The following is a 19899-nucleotide window of genomic DNA, read 5'->3' on the forward strand; positions in this document are numbered from 1 at the left end:
CTGCCTGGTACGGCAATTGCTCAGCCTCTGACCGCAAGGCACTACAGAGGGTAGTGCGTACGGCCTAGTATATCACTGGGGCTAAGCTGCCTGCCACCCAGGACCGCTACACCAGGCGGTGTCAGAAGAAGGTCCTAAAAATTGTCAAAGACCCCAGCCACCCCAGTCATAGACTGTTCTCTCTACTACTGCATGGCAAGCGGTGCCGGAGTGCCGAGTCTAGGACAAAAATGCTTCTCAACAGTTTTTACCCCCAAGCCATAAGACTCCTGAACAGGTAATCAAATGGCTACCCGGACTATTTGCATTGTGTACCCCCCCAACCTCTCTTTTTACGCTGCTGCTACTCTCTTTTTTTATCATATATGCATAGTCACTTTAACTATACATTCATGTACATACTTCCTCAATTGGGCCGACCAACCAGTGCTCCCGCACATTGGCTAACCGGGCTATCTGCCAACCCTTCTTTTACACCAACCCTTCTTTTACGCTACTGCTACTCTCTGTTCATCATATGCATAGCCATTTTAACCATACCTACATGTACATGCTACCTCAATCAGCCTGACTAACCAGTGTCTATGTATTCTCGCTACTTTTATAGCCTCGCTACTGTACATAGCTTGTCTTTTAACTGATGTTTTATTTCTTTACTTACCTATTGTTCATCTAATACCTTTTTTGCATTATTGGTTAGAGCCTGTAAGTAAGCCTTTCACTGTAAGGTCTACACCTGTTGTATTCAGCGCACATGACAAAAACTTTGATTTGATTTCTCCCATCTCAGTGAAGGAACTATGTAGTTCTGTCAGAGTGGTCATTGGGTTCTTGGTCACCTCCCTGACCAAGGTTCTTCTTGCCCGGTTGCTCAGTTTGGTCAGACGACCAGCTCTCGGCAGAGTCTAGGTAGTACCATATTTTTTCAATTTCCCAATGACGATGACCACTCTGCTATTGAAATTGTTCTATACCCTTCCTCAGATACTGTATATGCCTCATCACAATTATATTTTTGAGATCTACAGCCAGTTCCTTGGAATTCATGGTATAGGTTCTGCTCTGACATACTGTACACTGTCAACTGTGGGACCTTATATAGACAGGTGTGTTTCTTTCTAAATCATTTCCAAATAATTTAATTGGTCACAGGTGGACTCCAATCAAGTTGTAGGGACGTCTCAAGGATGATCAAAGGAAATTGGATGCACATGAGCTCAATTTAGAGTGTCATAGCAAAGGGGTGTAATACTTTGTAAATTAGATATTTCTGTATGTCATTGTCAATAAATTTGCATAAATGTCTAAAAAGATGTTGGAATTATGAGGCATTGTGTGTAGATGGGTGAGAGAACAAAAACTATTTAACACATTTTGAATTCAGGCTGTAACACAGCAAAATGTGGATGGGGTATGAATACCTTCTGAAGACACTGTATATAAAGCAAAGACCATTGGGGAAATAAAACAAAAAAATGCAAGGTGGTTATATGATACTGAACATACAGTAGACTTCACATTATATTGATATGGCAAATACTGCATAAGCATAGGTTGTCACATTAAAGAAAAATGTACTTTTTATCGATTTTTTGTAAATACCTTGATAAAAAAAGGTGAAAGTGTCTTTTCACTTATCCATAATAATGATAAAATTAACCAAATCAGAAATATATTTTCTAATGCTAATTCTGCTTAAGGGTTTCGGAGAGAACAGAGAGTTTGAACAGAAGATGTTGGATGAGAGAGAGTAACAGATTCCTAGACGAAGCGAGGAGGGTGGAAAAGAGAGGGCGTGTAAGGAGGAGGGTGGACAGGAGGAAGAACAATGATGGTGAGGAGGGAGTATGAGAGAGAGAGGTGAGATGGACATTAGACACTATTTGCCTTGTGAACGCCAAGTAGTTCTGTTCACTGAGAGACTGTCCAGTGATACTTCGGTCCAGCCAGTGTGGCCTCTTATCTGCTGAGGTCAATAAGAATGGCATGGTCAGTGCACAACCCCAATTGGCATTTTCATAGCACTGCATCTGGTTGCACAAGGCTATTGTTGTTCCATATGGCTGAATTTGAAAGCAATGGTCACTCAGGGGGTCGACTGTAAAGTTGGAGTTGAGAGTGAGAAAAAATGCAAGTGTTACATCAACTCTAATAGTGTTAAATTTAACACTCAAAAATGGTCTACCTCCGCAAATAGTTGCAATTTAATAGATGTAAAGTCCTCTGTTTTAGGGACCTGCGTGGTTCTGGCACCGTTTTCGACTGACATTTTTGCTTATACAGTACCAGACAATTTTTTGAACTACTCATTCAAGTTTTTTTTTTACACTGTAGGATAATAGGGAAGACATCAAAACGATGAAATAACACATATGGAATCATGTAGTAACTTCCAAGTAGCCACTCTTTGCATTGATGACAGCTTTGCACACTCTTGGCATTCTCTCAACCAGCTTCACCTGGGATGCTTTTCCAACAGTCTTGAAGGAGTTTCCCCATATGCTGAGAACTTATTGGCTGATTTTCCTTCACTCTGTGGTCCAACTCATCCCAAACTCTCTCAATTGGGTTGAGGTTGGATGATTGTAGAGGCCAGGTCATCTGATGCAGCCCTCCATCACCCTCCTTCTTGGTCAAATAGCCCTTAAACAGCCTGGAGGGGTGTTGGGTCATTGTCCTGTTGAAAAACAAATGATTGTCCCACTAAGCGCAAAGCAGATGGGATGGCGTATCGCTGTAGAATGCTGTGGTAGCCATGCTGGTTAAGTGTGTCTTGAATTCTAAATAAATCACAGACAGTGTCACCAGGAAGGCACCTCCTCCTCCATGTTTCACGGTGGGAACCACACATGTGGAGATCATTCGTTCAAGCCAAATCAAATTTGATTTGTAACGTGCGCCGAATACAACAGGTGTATTAGACTTTAAAGTGAAATGCTTACTCACAAGACCTTAACCAACAATGCAGTTTTAAGAAAATGAAATAAATAAAAGTAACAGATAATTAAATGAGCAGCAGTAAAATAACAATAGCGAGGCTACATTGGGCCCCCGAGTGGCGCAGCGGTCTAAGGCACTGCATCTCAGTGCTAGAAGCGTCACTACAGACACCCTGGTTTGAATTACATTTAGTTATATACAGTGTAAGAGGCCAAAACTGATTATTGATTATTGTTGTATTATTGTTGTAACTCTTTTGCCAAGTACACATTTTGCACAGGAATGACAAAAGCCCCATTGATGGAGGAGGGTAAAATCCTTGGCATTAGCAACAGTCACACAGTCCCATCCAACCTATAAGATCACAACTAAGCACATTTCATAACCCTGATCTGGGCTCTTCACTATTTGTGGCTCGATAGTGATAAACATAAGCCTTTCCTTCTAGCCTGACCCTAATTATTGTTGTTATGGTACCACAATAGACCTAACAGCTTTGGGATCTTTTTGGAGCACCACACCAATATCTTCAATGTTGTGGCCGGAATTAATTATTGCCTGGGACCAAGGCATACTAATGATGACTGACGTTTCAACTTCCCCCAAACACATTCCTTTATTTACCACAGGAAGTTGTACCATATAGACAGGTTATTGGATAGTTCAGTTTTCCCTTTTAACGGAATCAAAGACTGAATCATTTAAATTAAATTTGAAAAACTTTATTCATTCAAATTGAAAAAGGCTCAAGTAAAATAAATTGTAGATCATTTTAATTCTCACATGGAATTGCCTGCAAACATTGCCGGTTTGAAAAAAGAATGTTCTATTGCCAGACTTCTGTTATGTAATGCCGCAGCTTTAAGTGCACTGGCCAAAGATTGGGGAGAGCATGGAAAAGTGAACATCACTTTGTCTGAACATTAGTGGCAACCTCTGATCATAAGTATTACAGTATGCTGCCATCTGATTATTTCTCTGGGGGCACCAGTTGAGAGGAAGCGCGGTTCTACCTCTCTGTCTATATGACTCATCCTCTACCTACTGTCGCCAGCTACGAGGCTACATACAGTGCCGCCAGAAAGTATTCATACCCCTTGACTGATTCCACATTTATTGTTACAGCCTGAATTCAAAATGGATGACATATTTTTTTTTCTCACACAAAGATGACAAAGTGGAAACATGTTTTTAGACATTTTTGAACATTGAACATTAAATGCATAAATATCTCATTTACATACACTATATACTGTATATGGAGATATTCAATGTCTTTTTTTTCTTACCCATCTACCAATAGGTGCCCTTCTTTGCTAGGCATTGGAAAACCTCCCTGGTCTTTGTGGTCGAATTTGTGTTTGAAATTCACTGTTCGACTGAGGGACCTTAAAATGATCTGTATGTTTGGTGTACAGCGATGAGGTACTCATTCAAAATACGTGTACACTGTTTTTGCACACAATGAGTCCATGCAACTTATCATGTGACTTGTTAAGCACATTTTTATTCCTAAACTTACTTAGGCTTGCCATAATAAAGGGGTTGAACACTTTTTGACTCAAGACATTTCAGCTCTTCTGTTTTAATTCATTTGTAAAAATGTCTAAAAACAGAATTCCTCTTTGATATTATGGAGTATTGTGTGTAGGCCAGGGACAACCAAATCTAAGTGTAATCAATTTAAAATTCAGGCTGTAACACAACAAAATGTGGAAAAGGTCAAGGGGTGTGAATACTTTCTGAAGGCGCTGTAAGTGTTTCTAATAGCCAGGACTAGAGCAGTGTGCATTTCACTCTATTTACATAAAGTAAAAAAAGATGACACCAGAAACGTTCAGCCAAGTCTACCAGCAGTGCCAAGCAATCGCACTATGAATACATTTGGCCGCAGGGTGAATTAGGGACATGTGTCTCAGCCAGTTGTATCATATCCTCTTTCACACCAACAAGCCAATCTGCTGAGTGACAGGTTCCCACATGTGATGGGGCCATCCAGGGTCATCTTAATTTAGCTTCAGTGTAGAATGGCTGGAGCCATTCAGTCCGGTGAGGTGTCCTGTCGTGTCTTGAGGCTGTCGGGCATTCAATTGATGTCCGTTCCTGTTGTGAAATCCAATTAGGGAGGTGTGGTTGAACACCTGGCCAGCTAAATGATCCTTTGGGGAAATAAAATACTTTATTGAGTGGCTGGACGGCCATTTTGTGTCTCCTGCAATGGTTGGACGGACATTCCCTTTTTCACGTGACTGATGACGCAATGCACTTCTGAATTGTCTCCGTACTGCTGTTCTCTTTGTTGCTACTTGGCTACCTGCCAAACTTATAAACTCCTAATGACTATTTAATCAAACGTTGTATATATGTTTACCAAGGTCTTAGTTTTGTCCTCACACTACTTTTTTAAATTGAACATTTTTACCCCGGACGCTTTATCTGGACATAGATCTGCAGGACCTCCTCCGGCCCCAAAAAATGCTAAGTAACATTATGCCTTCTCATTGCAGTCTCTGTACTTTTAATATACAAGAGAACTATCGCCTTTTGGTAAGGATAGCCAAGTTGCAATTAGTGGATTCGGCTATTTCACCCACACCCGTTGCTGACAGGTGTTTAACATTGAGCACACAGCCATGCAATCTCCATGGACAAACATTGGCAGTATAATGACCTTACTGGGGAGCTTAGTGACTTTCAACATTGCACCGTCATTGGATGCCACCTTTCCAGTTCGTTAAATTCCTCCCCTGCTAGAGCTGCCCCGGTCAACTGTAAGTGCTGTTATTGTGAAGTGGAAACGTCTAGGAGCAGCCCCAAATTGGTAGGCCACACAAGCTTGCTAAAGCACATTGCGAGTTAAAATTGTGTGTCCTTAGATGCAACACACTGTTGAGTTCCAACCTACCTATGGAAGCAAAATCAGCACAAGAACTGTTGGGAGCTTCATGAAATGGGTTTCCATGGCCGAGCAGCCGCACACAAGCCTAAGATCACCATATGCAATGCCAAGTGTCGGCTGGAGTGGTGTAAATGTTGTCGTCATTAGACTCTTGAGCAGTGGAAATGTGTTCTCTGGAGTGATGAATCACGCTTCCCCATCTGGCAGTCTGACGGACAAATCTGGGTTTGGCGGATGCCAGGAGAACTCTACCTGCCCCAATGCACAGTGCCAACTGTAAAGTTTGTTGGAGGAGGAATAATGGTCCGGGGCTGTTTTTCATGGTTCAGGCTAGGTCCCTTAGTTGCAGTGGAGGGAAATCTTAACTCTACAGTTCTGTGCTTCCAACTTTGTGGCAACAGTTTGGGGAAGGCCCTTTCCTGTTTCAGCATGACAATGCCCCGTGCACAAAGTGAGGTCCATACAGAAATGGTTTGTCGAAATCGGTATGGAAGAACCTGACTGGCCTGCACAGAGCCCTGACCTCAACCCCATCGTACACCTTTGGGATTAATTGGAATGCAGACTGTGAGCCAGGCCTAATCACCCACATCAGTAATGTTCTTGTTTCTGAATGGAAGCAAGTCCCTTCAACAATGCTCCAACATCTAGTGGAAAGCCTTCCAAGAAGAGTGGAGGCTGTTATAGCAGCAAAAGGGGGACCCACTCCATACTAATGCCCATGATTTTGGAATGAGATGATCGACGAACAGGTGTCCATGTACTTTTTGTCATATAGTGTATAACGGTACATTTCAGATGAACTCCAGACCAGCCATTGCATTGACAGCCGCTATTGCGTTAGCTAGCCTCAGACATTCATCCTAGTTTTACTATAAACTGGCTAGCTTTATCAGGCAGCTTTAATATATTTGCTAGTTAGTTAACAATCTGATTGAAGAAGTGGATTATAAATGCCATTAGCTAGCTAGATAGTAAAAAAAATATAGGAGGTTGTGGCGATATGCCGCCATCTGGTGGCAACTAGAAACAATTGCATAAGAGCAACTATTATCAAATTGATGGTCCTTGAAAATAAATATTAGTGCTTGAAAAAGTACTTAAATCCTTGAATTTGTCGTGCTATTGTCTGTACGAACTCTAAACTAAACTAATGAAAGAGCTACTTCCTGTGCTTGGCCCTAGTTTGTTGAACATAATAAACGGCTCCCTATCCTCCAGATGTGCGCCAAACTCACTAAAAGTGGTAGAAATAAAGCCTCTCCTGAAAAACCCAAACCTTGACCCCGAAAATGTAAAAAACTATCAGCCTAGAGTATGTTGAATCTCCCATTCCTCTAAAACAATTTAGAAAAAGCTGTTGCACAGCAACTCACTGCCTTCCCGAAGACAAATAATGTATACGAAACAGTACAGTCTGGTTTTAGACCAGTCATTGAACTGAGACTGCACTCGTGAAGGTGGTAAATTAGACCAAGGCTCTGCATCTGTTCTCCTGCTCCTAGAACTTAGTGTGGCTTTTGACACCATCGACAACCACATTCTTTTGGAGAGTTTGGAAACCCTAATGGGTCTGCCACAGGGTTCGTCAACTGGTGGACCGCGGGTGGTTACATTTGTCCCCCCAAGTTCTGAGAAAAAAATATAATATATATCTGATAGATAAGATCTGAACCAGGCAATAACTATTCTGCGTAGACCAGGGATCATCAACTTTTTCTGGAGGAACATGATTACAAATAATTTGTCGAATACTAATTGACCGCAAGAAGTCCAAACAGATGTGTTTGACTAAAACATAATCATTTCAAACCTTGCTTACATTTGTGTACGTACGATTCCTCGTGTGTTACTATTTCTTTCCGTCGAAGGAGAGGAGGACCAAAATTCAGCGTGGTTATCTTTATACATCTTTAATGAAGATGATAAATGAACAATATACAAAAACAAGAACCGTGAAAACCCGAAACAGCCCTATCTGGTGCAACAAACACAGAGACAGGAACAATCACCCACGAAACACTCAAAGAATATGGCTGCCTAAATATGGTTCCCAATCAGAGACAACGATAAACACCTGCCTCTGATTGAGAACCACTCTAGGCAACCATAGACTTACCTAGACTACTTCACTAAACCACAATCCCATAACCTACAAAAAAACCCTAGACAAAACACACCACATAAATACCCATGTCACACCATGGCCTGACCAAAATAATAAAGAAAACACAAAATACTAAGGCCAGGGCGTGACGGTACCATGCTGACTGGCGACTCTGGCGGCTCCATGCTGACTGGCGACTCTGACAGACGGGAGACTCTGGTGGCTCATGACAGACGGGAGACTCTGGCGGCTCATGACAGACGGGAGACTCTGGCAGCGCTGAACAGGAGGAAGGTTCCGGCAGCACTGGACAGGTGGGAGACTCCGACAGCACTGGAGAGGAGGAAGGCTCTGGCAGCGCTGGACAGGCGGGAGACTCCGGCAGCGCTGGAGAGGAGGAAGGCTCTGGCAGCGCTGGACAGGCGAAGCGAACTGTAGGCCTGGTGCGTGGTGCTGGCACTGGTGGTACTGGGCCGAGGACACGCACAGGAAGCCTGGTGCGGGGAGCTACCACTGGAGGGTTGGTGCGTGGAGGTGGTACTGGATAGACCGGACCGTGCAGATGCACTGGAGCTCTTGAGCACCGAGCCTGCCCAACCTTACCTGGTTGAATGCTCCCGGTCGCCCTGCCAGTGCGGCGAGGTGGAATAGCACGCACTGGGCTATGCAGTCAAACCGGGGACACTGTGCGCAAGGCTGGTGCCATGTAAGCCGGCCCAAGGAGACGCACTGGAGACCAGATGCGTAGAGCCGGCTTCATGACACTTGGCTCGATGCCCACTCTAGCCCGGCTGATACGAGGAGCTGGTATGTACCGCACCGGGCTATGCACCCGCACTGGAGACACCGTGCGCTCCACAGCATAACACGGTACCTGCCCGGTCTCTCTAGCCCCCAGGTAAGCACAGGAAGTTGGCGCAGGTCTCCTACCTGGCTTCGCCATACTCCCTGTGTGCCCCCCCAAGATATTTTTGGGGTTGACTCTCGGGCTTCCATACACACCGCCGTGCTGCCTCCTCATACCAGCGCCTCTCCCCCTTGCCGCCTCCAGCTCTTCTTTGGGTCGGCGATATTCTCCTGGCTGTGCCCAGGGTCCTTTACCGTCTAAGATTTCCTCCCATGTCCAGAAATCTGGATTTCGCTGCATAACAAATTATTTTCAACCAGAGAGTTGCGACACGAAAGTCAGAAATAGCGATATAATATATGCTTTACCTTATGCCTTAACTTTAAAGATCTTCTTCTGTTGGCACTCCAAAAGGTCCCAGTTACATTACAAATGGTCCTTTTGTTCGATAATGTCCTTCGTTATATCCATAAAAAATCAAGTCAAACAACATTTATAGTCAAACCTTAGGTATCCTAATACGCAAATAAACAATAAAATTTAAGACGGAGAATCGTTATTGTCTTTACCGGAGATAAATAAGAAAGAACAAGCTTTCCTCCACGCGCTTGGAAACACTACAGCCAAAATGGGAGCCACCTAGAAAAACTACAATTTCTGGCTCGTTTTTACAAAAACCAGCCTGAAACTCTTTCTAAAGACTGTTGACATCTAGTGGAAGCCCTAGGAACTGGAATTTGGGAGGACTTGGGCTTATAATTGGAGTACTAGCCATTGAAAACAGTGGTAAGGCTAATTTTTTGGGGCGGTGGGGGTGGTTTGTCCTCGGGGTTTTGCCTGCCATATCAGTTCTGCTATACTCACTGACATAATTTTAACCGTTTTAGAAACTTTAGAGTGTTTTCTATCTAAATCTACCAAAGTACATGCATATCCTAGCTTCTGGGCCTGAGTGACAGGCAGTTTACTTTGGGCACACTTTTCATCCGGACGTGAAAATACCGCCCCCTATCCCACAGAAGTTTTAACATTGCAAAAATCTGAAATGTTTTGTCCAAAAAGTATGCAGAAATGCCAATCCATGCTTTGGTCACTTCTAGATTAGACTGCTGCAATGCTCTACTCTCCTGTTTTGCGCCCCCTCTGGCTTATGAGGTGGAGGAGATATCCGTGGGCTATACTCAGCCTTGTCTCAGGGCAGTAAGTTGGTGGTCTGCTAATATTCCTGTAGTGGTGTGGAGGCTGTGCTTTGGCAAAGTGGTTGAGGTTATATCCTGCCTGGTTGGCCCTGTTCGGGGGTATCCTTGGACAGGGCCACAGTGTCCCCCGATCCCTCCCTCCCGTCTCATCCTCCAGTATCTATGCTACAATAGTCAATGTGCAGGGGGCTAGCATTACTCTTTCCTATCTGGTGAAATTCTCCTGTCTTATCTGGTGTCCTGTGTGAACTTAAGTATGCTCCTGGCTGTCCCCAGTCCACTTGGTCATGCTACTGATCCAGTGTCTTCTCTTTTCTCCTGTTCACCAGACGTGATACCTTGTCGTGCTGCTGCTAGAGTTTTAACTCCCCCCCTTTCTCCCTCTCTACCGCACCTGCTGTCTAGACCTCTGAATTCTCAGCTATGAAAAGCCAACTGACATTTACTCCTGACCTGTTGCACCCTATACATCCACCATGATTATTATTTTACCCTGCTGGTCATCTATGAACATTTGAACATCTTGAAGAACGATCTGGCCTTAATGTCCATGTGCTCTTATAATCTCCACCTGGCACAGCCAGAAGAGGACTGGCCACCCCTCATGGCCTGGCTCCTCTCTAGGTTTCTTCCTAGGTTCCTTTCTAGGGGTGTTTTCCTAGCCTCTGTGCTTCTACATCTGCATTGATTGCTGTTTGGGGTTTTAGGCTGGGTTTCTGTATAAGCACTTTGTAACATCTGCTGATGTGAAAAGGGCTTTATAAATACATTTGATTTGATTTCCATTACTTTTGATAGGCTGCTGTTGAAACATTATACTGAGTGCACATCAGTACTAGGTATAACTCCAGTAACGGTAATTTCTCTTTCACACTGTCTTCACAACGATAATGTTGTCAGGTGAAATGGGAGAGGAAATTTGTTTAGAGAAAATTGAGATAGGGAAATATGAGTGAGAGCGAGAATAGCGTGACAAATAATTGTTGATAGAGTAAATCAACAGAGAAAGGGTCTGTGTGTCACTAAGTGAGTGATAGAAAAATTGAGAGAGAGAGAGACAAGGAGGTTGATGAGTAATCGTTCTTCTTCACAGTGCACAGAACTGGCAGGCGCTCCTCCTGTGGCAATCCCCTTATCTCTCTCTGCGTCAGCCAGGACCTTAATATAATCAGAGAGAGAAGGAAGCACAGTATTACCACTGGCTATAATGCAGCTCATAGTCAGGGAGGAGTGGATGCACTGCCATACTAACAGCACATAGTGCACCACAATGGAATGTACCCTACTAAACCTTAATACCACACCATATACAATCCTTCCAGCTATACTGCAGCTAACCTATAATAAACCTTACATTTCCCGTGTCAGGTCCCATCTTCAGAAAGAACTCCATGCCATACTCGCCAAATAAGGCATTAAGTACCACTCCAAGCCTTAGATAGCACACCAGACCATCCAACATGTTTCAGCTCTTCGTCAACTTGAAGTCTTTTTTTATAATAGTAATGTATTATCCATAGACCACAACAGCACAACGCAACCCAACCCCAACTTTGTCCCGTATGAATCCCACGCACACTGGTCTAATCATATTACGCATTAGAATTCATCCTCGCCATGCATGCCTTTTAAATCAGGGGGGCTCATTTTGTCCTGTACTGCAGCCCCACAAAGCTCTGACTGGTAGTGCCATCTTATGGAGATAATTTGCTGCTACAGTTTCGTAGTAAGTCGCAGTCCAGGACCCTTTTCTAATACTTCAGAAACGCATCCTTCCCTCCTACCTTCCTGGAAGTAATCAGAGATATCAATTAGTTGGATTGGTGAAAGTAATGGGGTGGTAACATTTCTTACACCTATCCAATCACGTATAAATCTCTGCTTGCCTCAAGGACGCAAGGAAGGGAGGATGCATTTCAAAGATATTTGAGGAAACAAGGAAGGAAGGATGCATTTCTGTATTCGAACACGGCCCGGTCTCTCTCATTACTTATCACAATGCTGAGCACATCTGACTGCAGCATTCTGTCACTGACAGGAGAATACTTCCCTACGTGAATAAACGTTTCCAGTCGCATAACGACCAACTCTGTTGAAGCACAGTTCAGACCAGAGAGGTCACAACTACCCCTGCGTTGCATTCTTATAGACTAATATGTTATTATGTGGGCCCAGATATACATACCAGCAGTACATGTATTTTTGTTAAACAATTATTTGTTCATACAGTATACGTCATTTTTTTATGCAAAACCCTGTGCAATAAATACATTAAACAAGTCAATGAATCATTTCAGGATCACTGTTTTTCGACTGGCTTTAACTGATTACCCTCCTCCTGTCCTTCAGTGTAGCAAGGTTTGGAGACAGTCATCCCTGGATTCCCTCTATGACCTAACTACATAGGTCTTTCCCCCTGATCGGGAGTTGTGGTGTGGTGTTGAGGTCCTTATGCCTATGTTGTGTACTGTACAGTATGTGCTTCAGGACATAGGATCTGAACGGTATGTGCTGGTAACAGCCATCCCCACTGCACTCACTGTATAAGGTTCTGCATTGGGCAGTGGCGGCATAAAAGATTTACATGCATGATCACATTTTTCTTTCAACTTTCCGATACAGGAGAAAGTGACATTTACTTTTGAGTCAACTTAATTTTGAGTTTTTACAAATCATTCCCAAATTGTCTCCCCAGCAACAATTGTAATAATGTCACCTTTAGAATGGAAGACATCAAGTACATTTCTAAAATGTCCCCATTTCTTCTTCCTCCTGCCAAGAAGACGCCTTTATCTAGGGCAATGTACAGAAGTCACACTTACTTTTGCATAGCCGCTTTATATAGCCGCTTTAAAATAGACTTTGCATTAACTCAAGCAATACAGGTTGGATCTTGCTCAAGGGTACATTACCGTTAAGTGATATAAACCCTGTGAATAGATCCTGCAAGTCCAGTTGCTTAGCTGTAATCAGATAATACTGTCTCCTACACAAACCTAGATTGACCATGGATAAATCGTGGGTTTGAAGTTGTCAGCAGAGGCAGAGTATTTGGTTTGCCCCTTGCCGTTACTCGATCTTGCTCCACCTACGTCACACCTTCAAGGCTATATGCAGAGTTTATTTTTTGAAGTGTTGCAGCCACAATTCTTTAATCAACAAAATACTAGCAGAAGCCCCAGGAATTTACCTCCACCCTCTTTCCTGACATAACCTTGTCGGGGGTCCAGTGCCTCTAGTTCTTTTTTTTAATGTCATTAACAGGTGGTTGTCAAAAATAGAATGAAGAAACACACACACCAAACTCTCTCGTGTACACGCACTCTCTCTCTCACTCAGACAAACACACTATCAGGTGCAGGCACACGCAAACACACATGCACACACACACACACACACAGTAACGGGTGCATGCTCACACACACACACACACACACACACACAAACACACACACACACACACACACACATACTCACGCACGCACGCACGCACGCACACACACACACACACACACACACACACACACACACACACACACACACACACTCACGCACGCACGCACGCACGCACACACGACACAGACATAGAGTGATATAGAGACCACACACTCATGACGCATATTCTTGCAAATACATTTTACAGGGGCCAGCAAAGACAGACAGTTCCAGCACAACCATACGTGCATGTCTAAACAAACATATACACTTTCAAACACCACGTAGGCATGTGGCCACATAGTTACTAAACCCACCCATTCATCAACTCTCTGCAACACAAGGCTACTTTGGCCTCCACCCTCTTTCCATTGCCCATACCTCCTCTCCTCTCTTCCTCTGCGATCCCTCTCTCGCTCACTCCCTCTCCTCGCCTCGCCCTATTTCATTCCCGAACTGAACCACACACACACACCAAGCAGGTCAGCAACTTCTTCATATCATTGTTATGATTCGTACCGTGGTCATGACTAAAGTCTATAGCAAAGCAAAATGAGTAGAAGTTAATTCATTTGTGTCCGTTGTAGATTTTTAATGACAGCGCTGAAAAAATAAACTGAATTGCTTATGCTCAAATGGTGGCCTTGAATGTTGCTCTGGGGTCTCTGCATTTGTTGCCGTTTGTGTTTTTGCTGATTTCAATTTCATGTTGATCACACTGTTGTATATTTCAATGGGTATTGTAATTGAATAAGTTTATTTGAATGGAATCTTGCGAGATCACTTTAAGTATTCAGAACTGAATCATAGAGGACTGTTTTGCATCTGTAATTGTAATCTCTATGGTTCAGAGCTTCCTCTCATTAAGCTGTCCATTTGTATACCATGCAAGGTTAACAGTAATGCTGTGCCAATATTTGTGATGAAACCTTTTCATTGTCTTATTTTTAGTTGGCATACTAGTTGCTTAGACTTCTTTGTAAGGTAAGCTATGTGTAGGATAATTACTACTGTTGTCCATCTTTCAGTCTACAGTAAATATAGATATAGTTCTTTAAGATGTGTAAGTGACTTTAACACAACGCTGACTTAAATGATAGTAACTGAAGTAACATGTGCATACCAGTGGAGGCACCTCAGAGAATTTCATAAAAATAGTGGAACAAAAAAAAACTCTAATTTTTAGATTAAACTATACAAAATATATTCACGTCACCAAATAATTGATTAAAACACACAATGAAGGTGTACAGTAGCCTAAGCAGCACTCTGTAGGGTAGCACCATGGTGTAGCCGGAGGACAGCTAGTTTCTGTCCTCTGAGTACATTTGACTTCAATACAAAACCTAGGAGGCTCATGGTTCTCACCAACTTCCATAGACTTACACAGTAATTATGGCAACTCCCAGAGGACGTCCTCCAGCCTATCAGAGCTCTTACAGCATGAATTGACATTTTGTCCACCCAATTAAAGGATCAGAGAATTAATCTAGGACTGAGCGCATAAGCTACAGATTGCATTGACTCGAAGAGATAGAAAGACAATAGTTACAGTTAACAAATACATTTCTTCAGAATTGAAGATGGAGAACGAGAGAGCTAGTTTTCGTAGTATTTTTTCACTTTCACTTACAGTATTTAGCTAGCTAGTTTAGCCTACTCAAACACCCGGCTCAAATGGAGAGTGGTGCTAGATTAGCTAGCTGGCTAAGGCTATCCAATACTGGAAGTCTTCCAAGTCAAGGTGGGTTTTATTAATTCATTGCTACCGGGGCCTGCCGGTGTAACTGCTAAACTTATTGCTGACTGTACACTGTACTGCATGATTGTAGCAGGTTGACTAATGCGTTAGTTCTATTAGCTATGTTGACTATGGCGTTAGATAATATAGTGACAACGATGTAGGCTGTGTGTAGCAGTTAGCGGTTATGTTATGGGTTGGCTTGAAAAAAAATTCTGCCTGGTCACAGACAGCTAATGTGTTGTGCACTGAAGTCCGCAAGTGAAGGAAAAAGGTGAAAGAGGATTAGCGCGCGTAGATGCGAAAAGGAATTCAACAAACAAAGTGATCATGCTCTTTGTTTATGGCTGCTATGAAAGTGAACTGTGTTTGTGTGTGATCAGGGGTGTATTCATTCCTCCAATTCTGTTGAAAAATGTTTCTTAAACTGAAGCAAACGTGACGAAACAGGGATAGACATACCTGAATTTGTCCAAAAGCAACTCTCGTTTTCAACTGTAGGACTAATGATTACACCCTAGATCAGCAAACGTTAGATGCAGGCAAAAGTGTGTGCAAGGCGGTATTGAATGTAACACAATCTGCCACCATGATTACAAAACATTCTCTCGACCTGTGCACTTATGTTGTAAACTTTTATTCATAGGCTAGGTTGTAGCAACCTCATGATGGGTATAGGGAAAATTGGAGTATCATGTAGTAGCCTAAACCTATCGATGTTACATTGAGCTGGGTGAATGAAATATGAATGACAGTCATCCAATATGCTGTAATAGAAATAAGGTCATGCTCATAAACATTTTTTGTGTCTGCCCTCATCTTAAAACGATACTGACCTCCACTGGAGCACACAATATTTGCGATGAAAAGGTGAGAAAGTATCAATTTAGCACTCATGAACATGTGCTGGTTCAGACTTGATATCCAACCATGCAGTTGGAAAGTAGTTCTTTGCAGCATCAAAATTATACTTGACATGTTGGATTGGATCAGACTCTATAAGGTGATATGGCAGTTGTTAATTTTAGTTTGTACTAACATTGTGATGGATTAAAGTCAGTAGATTTTTCTTCTACTGATGTTAAAACTCATTGTTGTTGTTTTTTTCTTGGTTTTTCTTCTAGAATAAGCTGCGTTCTCCCTCCTGGCTTCTCCTCCATATCGCAGTTTCCCGACATTTACACGGAAGCTACCTCTCTTTTTGATCTTTTGAACCATTTTTCATGATGACCCGCTCATTGCATACTTCTTACAAACCACCTTTTACATCAAGCTTTCGATGTCTGGTGTTAATACCTAACTATTACTGATTTGTGCCGACTCAAAAAAACAAAAAAAAACACAAATATATATATTTTCTGCACTGATAATCCTTTATATGCCTTATCCTTTTTTTATGGTTGGTTTGGTATGTTTGCTTTATAAACGGAGTCAGTGCTGCTAAATCCCATTTCCCTTTTTTCCCTGTCTAACATCCTTTCTATCGCTCCACTGCCACCTCACAATATAAACCCATCCCCTGTCTCCTACACTCTCTACCTGTCTTTATCCATTATTCATATATATTTTTTTCAATTGTAAACATCTGAAAAGCCATGTGGTCCACCTTCTTTCTGCACGAAGAGGATGGCAGGCCGATTCCACCAGGGGCGGGAGTAGGAGCCGGAGCAGGTACTCTGGGACTGACCGGTGTCATGGGTGGCAGAGGGGCTGGGGCTGGTGCTATGGGAGTTAAGCGCCGTGCAAAAGCGTCAACATCAGGAGGCATGAGCGAGGTCCAGGAGGGCAAGATCAAGCTGGCGTTCTTCGTGGCCATCGTGGGTGTGGTGTTGACTGTCTTGGGCTTGGGCACAGAGTATTGGGTGGTGCTGTCTCCGCCCAAGAACTTCTACAACAACCAGACATGTCTCGCAGCACACTACGGGCTGTGGAAAGGATGCACCCGGACTCTGTGGGTGGCTGACATAGACCCTGAGCGAGAGAGCTGTGGGCCGGCTGAACTGCCCGGAGGTAACTGCTCTGGAGTTGCATGAATAGGCCTACATTATTTTGTGTTAACCAAACGGTATCCACTCAAACTCATGCAATCCAATCTGTACAAAATCACCTATCAGAAATCACAGACCCATTTTTTGCATACTGGCAAATTGTGTAAACCAAACCGCATTCACTCAAACTCATACATTCAAAACGCTCTCTTGACAAATCCTATGGCCCTTTATGCCAGATTTTAAAGGGGTAGTTCAGCCAAATTTCACGATCCCAAATGTCAAGGCCAGAAATGACAATTCTATCATTACTTAGCTATAGCCCCACCGTTAGTTACGGCTAGATATCAGTTATTTATATTGTAACCATAATCCAATGACTGGCCTTCAGGTGTAGACTGGGTCACAGATGGACTGCAATATACATTTACGTTCTGTAGGGATAGACGCTTACCTTAAACTCACACACGTATTACCCACAAATACTGTACTAAAATGTCTTACTAGAGAGGGCCGTCTACATGTAGAATAAACTACCTTTTATCAGACTACAAGATGCCATAACACTAATTGCATAGAAGACATAACCTTGGCATTGTCATCGATGTGCACGAATGCATAATAATTAGTGTGCCGCAAGTCGTATGAGTCACAATAAGATTATGGTGATGTGCAAGTTGATAAGGTCTCCATCTGTTTCAAATAAGTTCCTTGTCTCTCCCTATCTCCTTTAGAATCCAACTGCACCTACTTCAAGTTCTACACCACTGGAGAGAATGCCGTCATCTTCCAGAAAACAACAGAAAAGAGTGAGTCAGCTTGTCCCCTGCCTTCTTTCAACCCATGTCTCACCTTACCCACCCACACACTTTCTTTCTTCCTCAAGTCTGTCATCTATGTTGCACTGGGTCAGCCATTGACTGCAGTAAGTGTCTAAAATGTATTCCACCTACTCCTTTTCCGTTATAGCATTGAAGTCAGTAGGACTGTTTCTTCATGGGTCAATGTGGGAAAATTGTGAAATCCTTTTTATTTTTTTCGTGAGCTCTAAACCAGAGGTGTCATGCGCCACATTTTTTAAAGAGGGGCACTGATGGCCAAATTACTTTTCTTTGGATTTATTATGCGCAAAATAAACTATCTTCTGGATTCTTTGTTAGTTTCAATGGGCATGATGCCCTACGTGTCAGGAGTGCGATGTTTAACGTTTCCGTTATCCTCTAGGCAAGTCAGTAACTCCTAGGGCAGCATTTCCCAAACTCGGTCCTGGGGACCCCAAGCGGAGCACATTTTGTTTTTGTTGCGCTAGCACTACACAGCTGATTCAAATAATCAACTCATCATCAAGCTTTGATTATTTGAATCAATTGTGTCATGCTAGGGCAAAAAAACAAAATGTGTTCTACTTGGGGTCCACGGGACCGAGTTTGGGAAACGCTTCCCTAGAGTATATCAGTGAGGGGATGTACCAATATCTGTGAGAATTACAAGTGGATGCAAGGACTTTACCTTTTGTAGATTGGCCATTTTGAATAAGGTTGAACTTATTTGGTTATTTTACTTACCTTAGTTGAATGAACTCATTGCAAGTCGCCCTGGATAATAGGTTCTGCTAAATTACTCAAATGTACCTGGTGCCAGTGTACTATGAATAATGGAATATACCTGTATCAAGACGATAACCGTTTCTCTCTTCCCAGGTCTGAATGTGGCGGCGGCCATGATGGCCCTCTTCGGTCTCTTCCTGATGGTCACAGGGGCCATATGCATCACCACAGCCCTCAGCAAAGGAGAATCATTCTTCCTCAAGGCTGCATCGGTTTGCTTCATTCTGTCAGGTGAGTGAGTAGACATATGGCAGCCATGGTGACATACTGTACATGTATAACTACAATGATTAAATGTTACTATTTTGACATGTCTAATGAGACCTTGGGAAGATCTCAATTGCATACTCCTCATGTCCTCTCTCCTCATCTCCTTCTCCAAACCCATTAGAGGAGAAGGTCAGAGGGGAGAGACCACTGGCTTTTTCATCTAATGGGTTTTGAGAAGGAGACGAGAAGAGAGGAGCGAGGACATGAGGAGTACGCAATCTTCGCCATATTGCTAATAAGTTTGAAGGTACAATAAGACCCAGATGCAGACAATGTTGAATTAACAACAGTTTAATAATCCAACGGGGGCAGGCACAAGACAGGTCAAGGGCAGACAGGGGTCAGTAATCCAGAGGTGGAGCAAAGGTACAGGACGGCAGGCAGACTCAGGGTCAGGGTAGGCAGAGATCAAAAGTCCAGAGCTGGGGCAAAGGTGCAGGACGGCAGGCAGGCTCAGGTGCAGGCAGAGTGGTCAAGCAGGTGGGCTCAGAGTCAGGACAGGCAAGGGTCAAAACCAGGAAGGTGAGAAAAAAGAGAGACTGGGGAAAAGCAGGAGCTGAGAGAAAAACGCTGGTTGACCTAGCAAACAAGACAAACTGGCACAGACAGACAGAAACACAGCTTTAAACACACAGGAGATAATGAGGAAGATGGGTGACACCTGGAGCGGGGGCAATCAAAGACAGGTGAAAGATCAGGGTGTGACAGGAACCCCCCTGACGTCTTACCTGGGCGCATACCTGGTTGACTGGATTGTCGGCATTAAAACGGCCTGGGTCCGTAACCCTCCCAGTCAACCAGGTACTGAGACATGGGTTTAACTCTGGACACATGAAGGCTGGGATGTATACGAAGGGTACGGGGCA

The 19899-nt window shown here is 43.3% G+C and overlaps 1 protein-coding gene across 1 annotated transcript in view; it reads left to right on the forward strand.

Annotated features, from left to right (window-relative positions):
• The window catches only part of LOC135550009 (voltage-dependent calcium channel gamma-6 subunit-like), a 51501-nt gene that overhangs the window by 24466 nt on the left and 7136 nt on the right, over positions 1–19899 (forward strand). The window contains exons 2-4 of the mRNA XM_064980436.1: positions 16293–17178; positions 17891–17965; positions 18857–18994. Coding sequence (XP_064836508.1) covers positions 16764–17178; positions 17891–17965; positions 18857–18994 — 628 coding nt within the window. The 5' untranslated portion in view covers positions 16293–16763. The remainder of the gene's footprint in view (positions 1–16292; positions 17179–17890; positions 17966–18856; positions 18995–19899) is intronic.

This window comes from Oncorhynchus masou, chromosome 12 (assembly GCF_036934945.1).
Source record: "Oncorhynchus masou masou isolate Uvic2021 chromosome 12, UVic_Omas_1.1, whole genome shotgun sequence".
Lineage (NCBI taxonomy): Eukaryota > Metazoa > Chordata > Actinopteri > Salmoniformes > Salmonidae > Oncorhynchus > Oncorhynchus masou.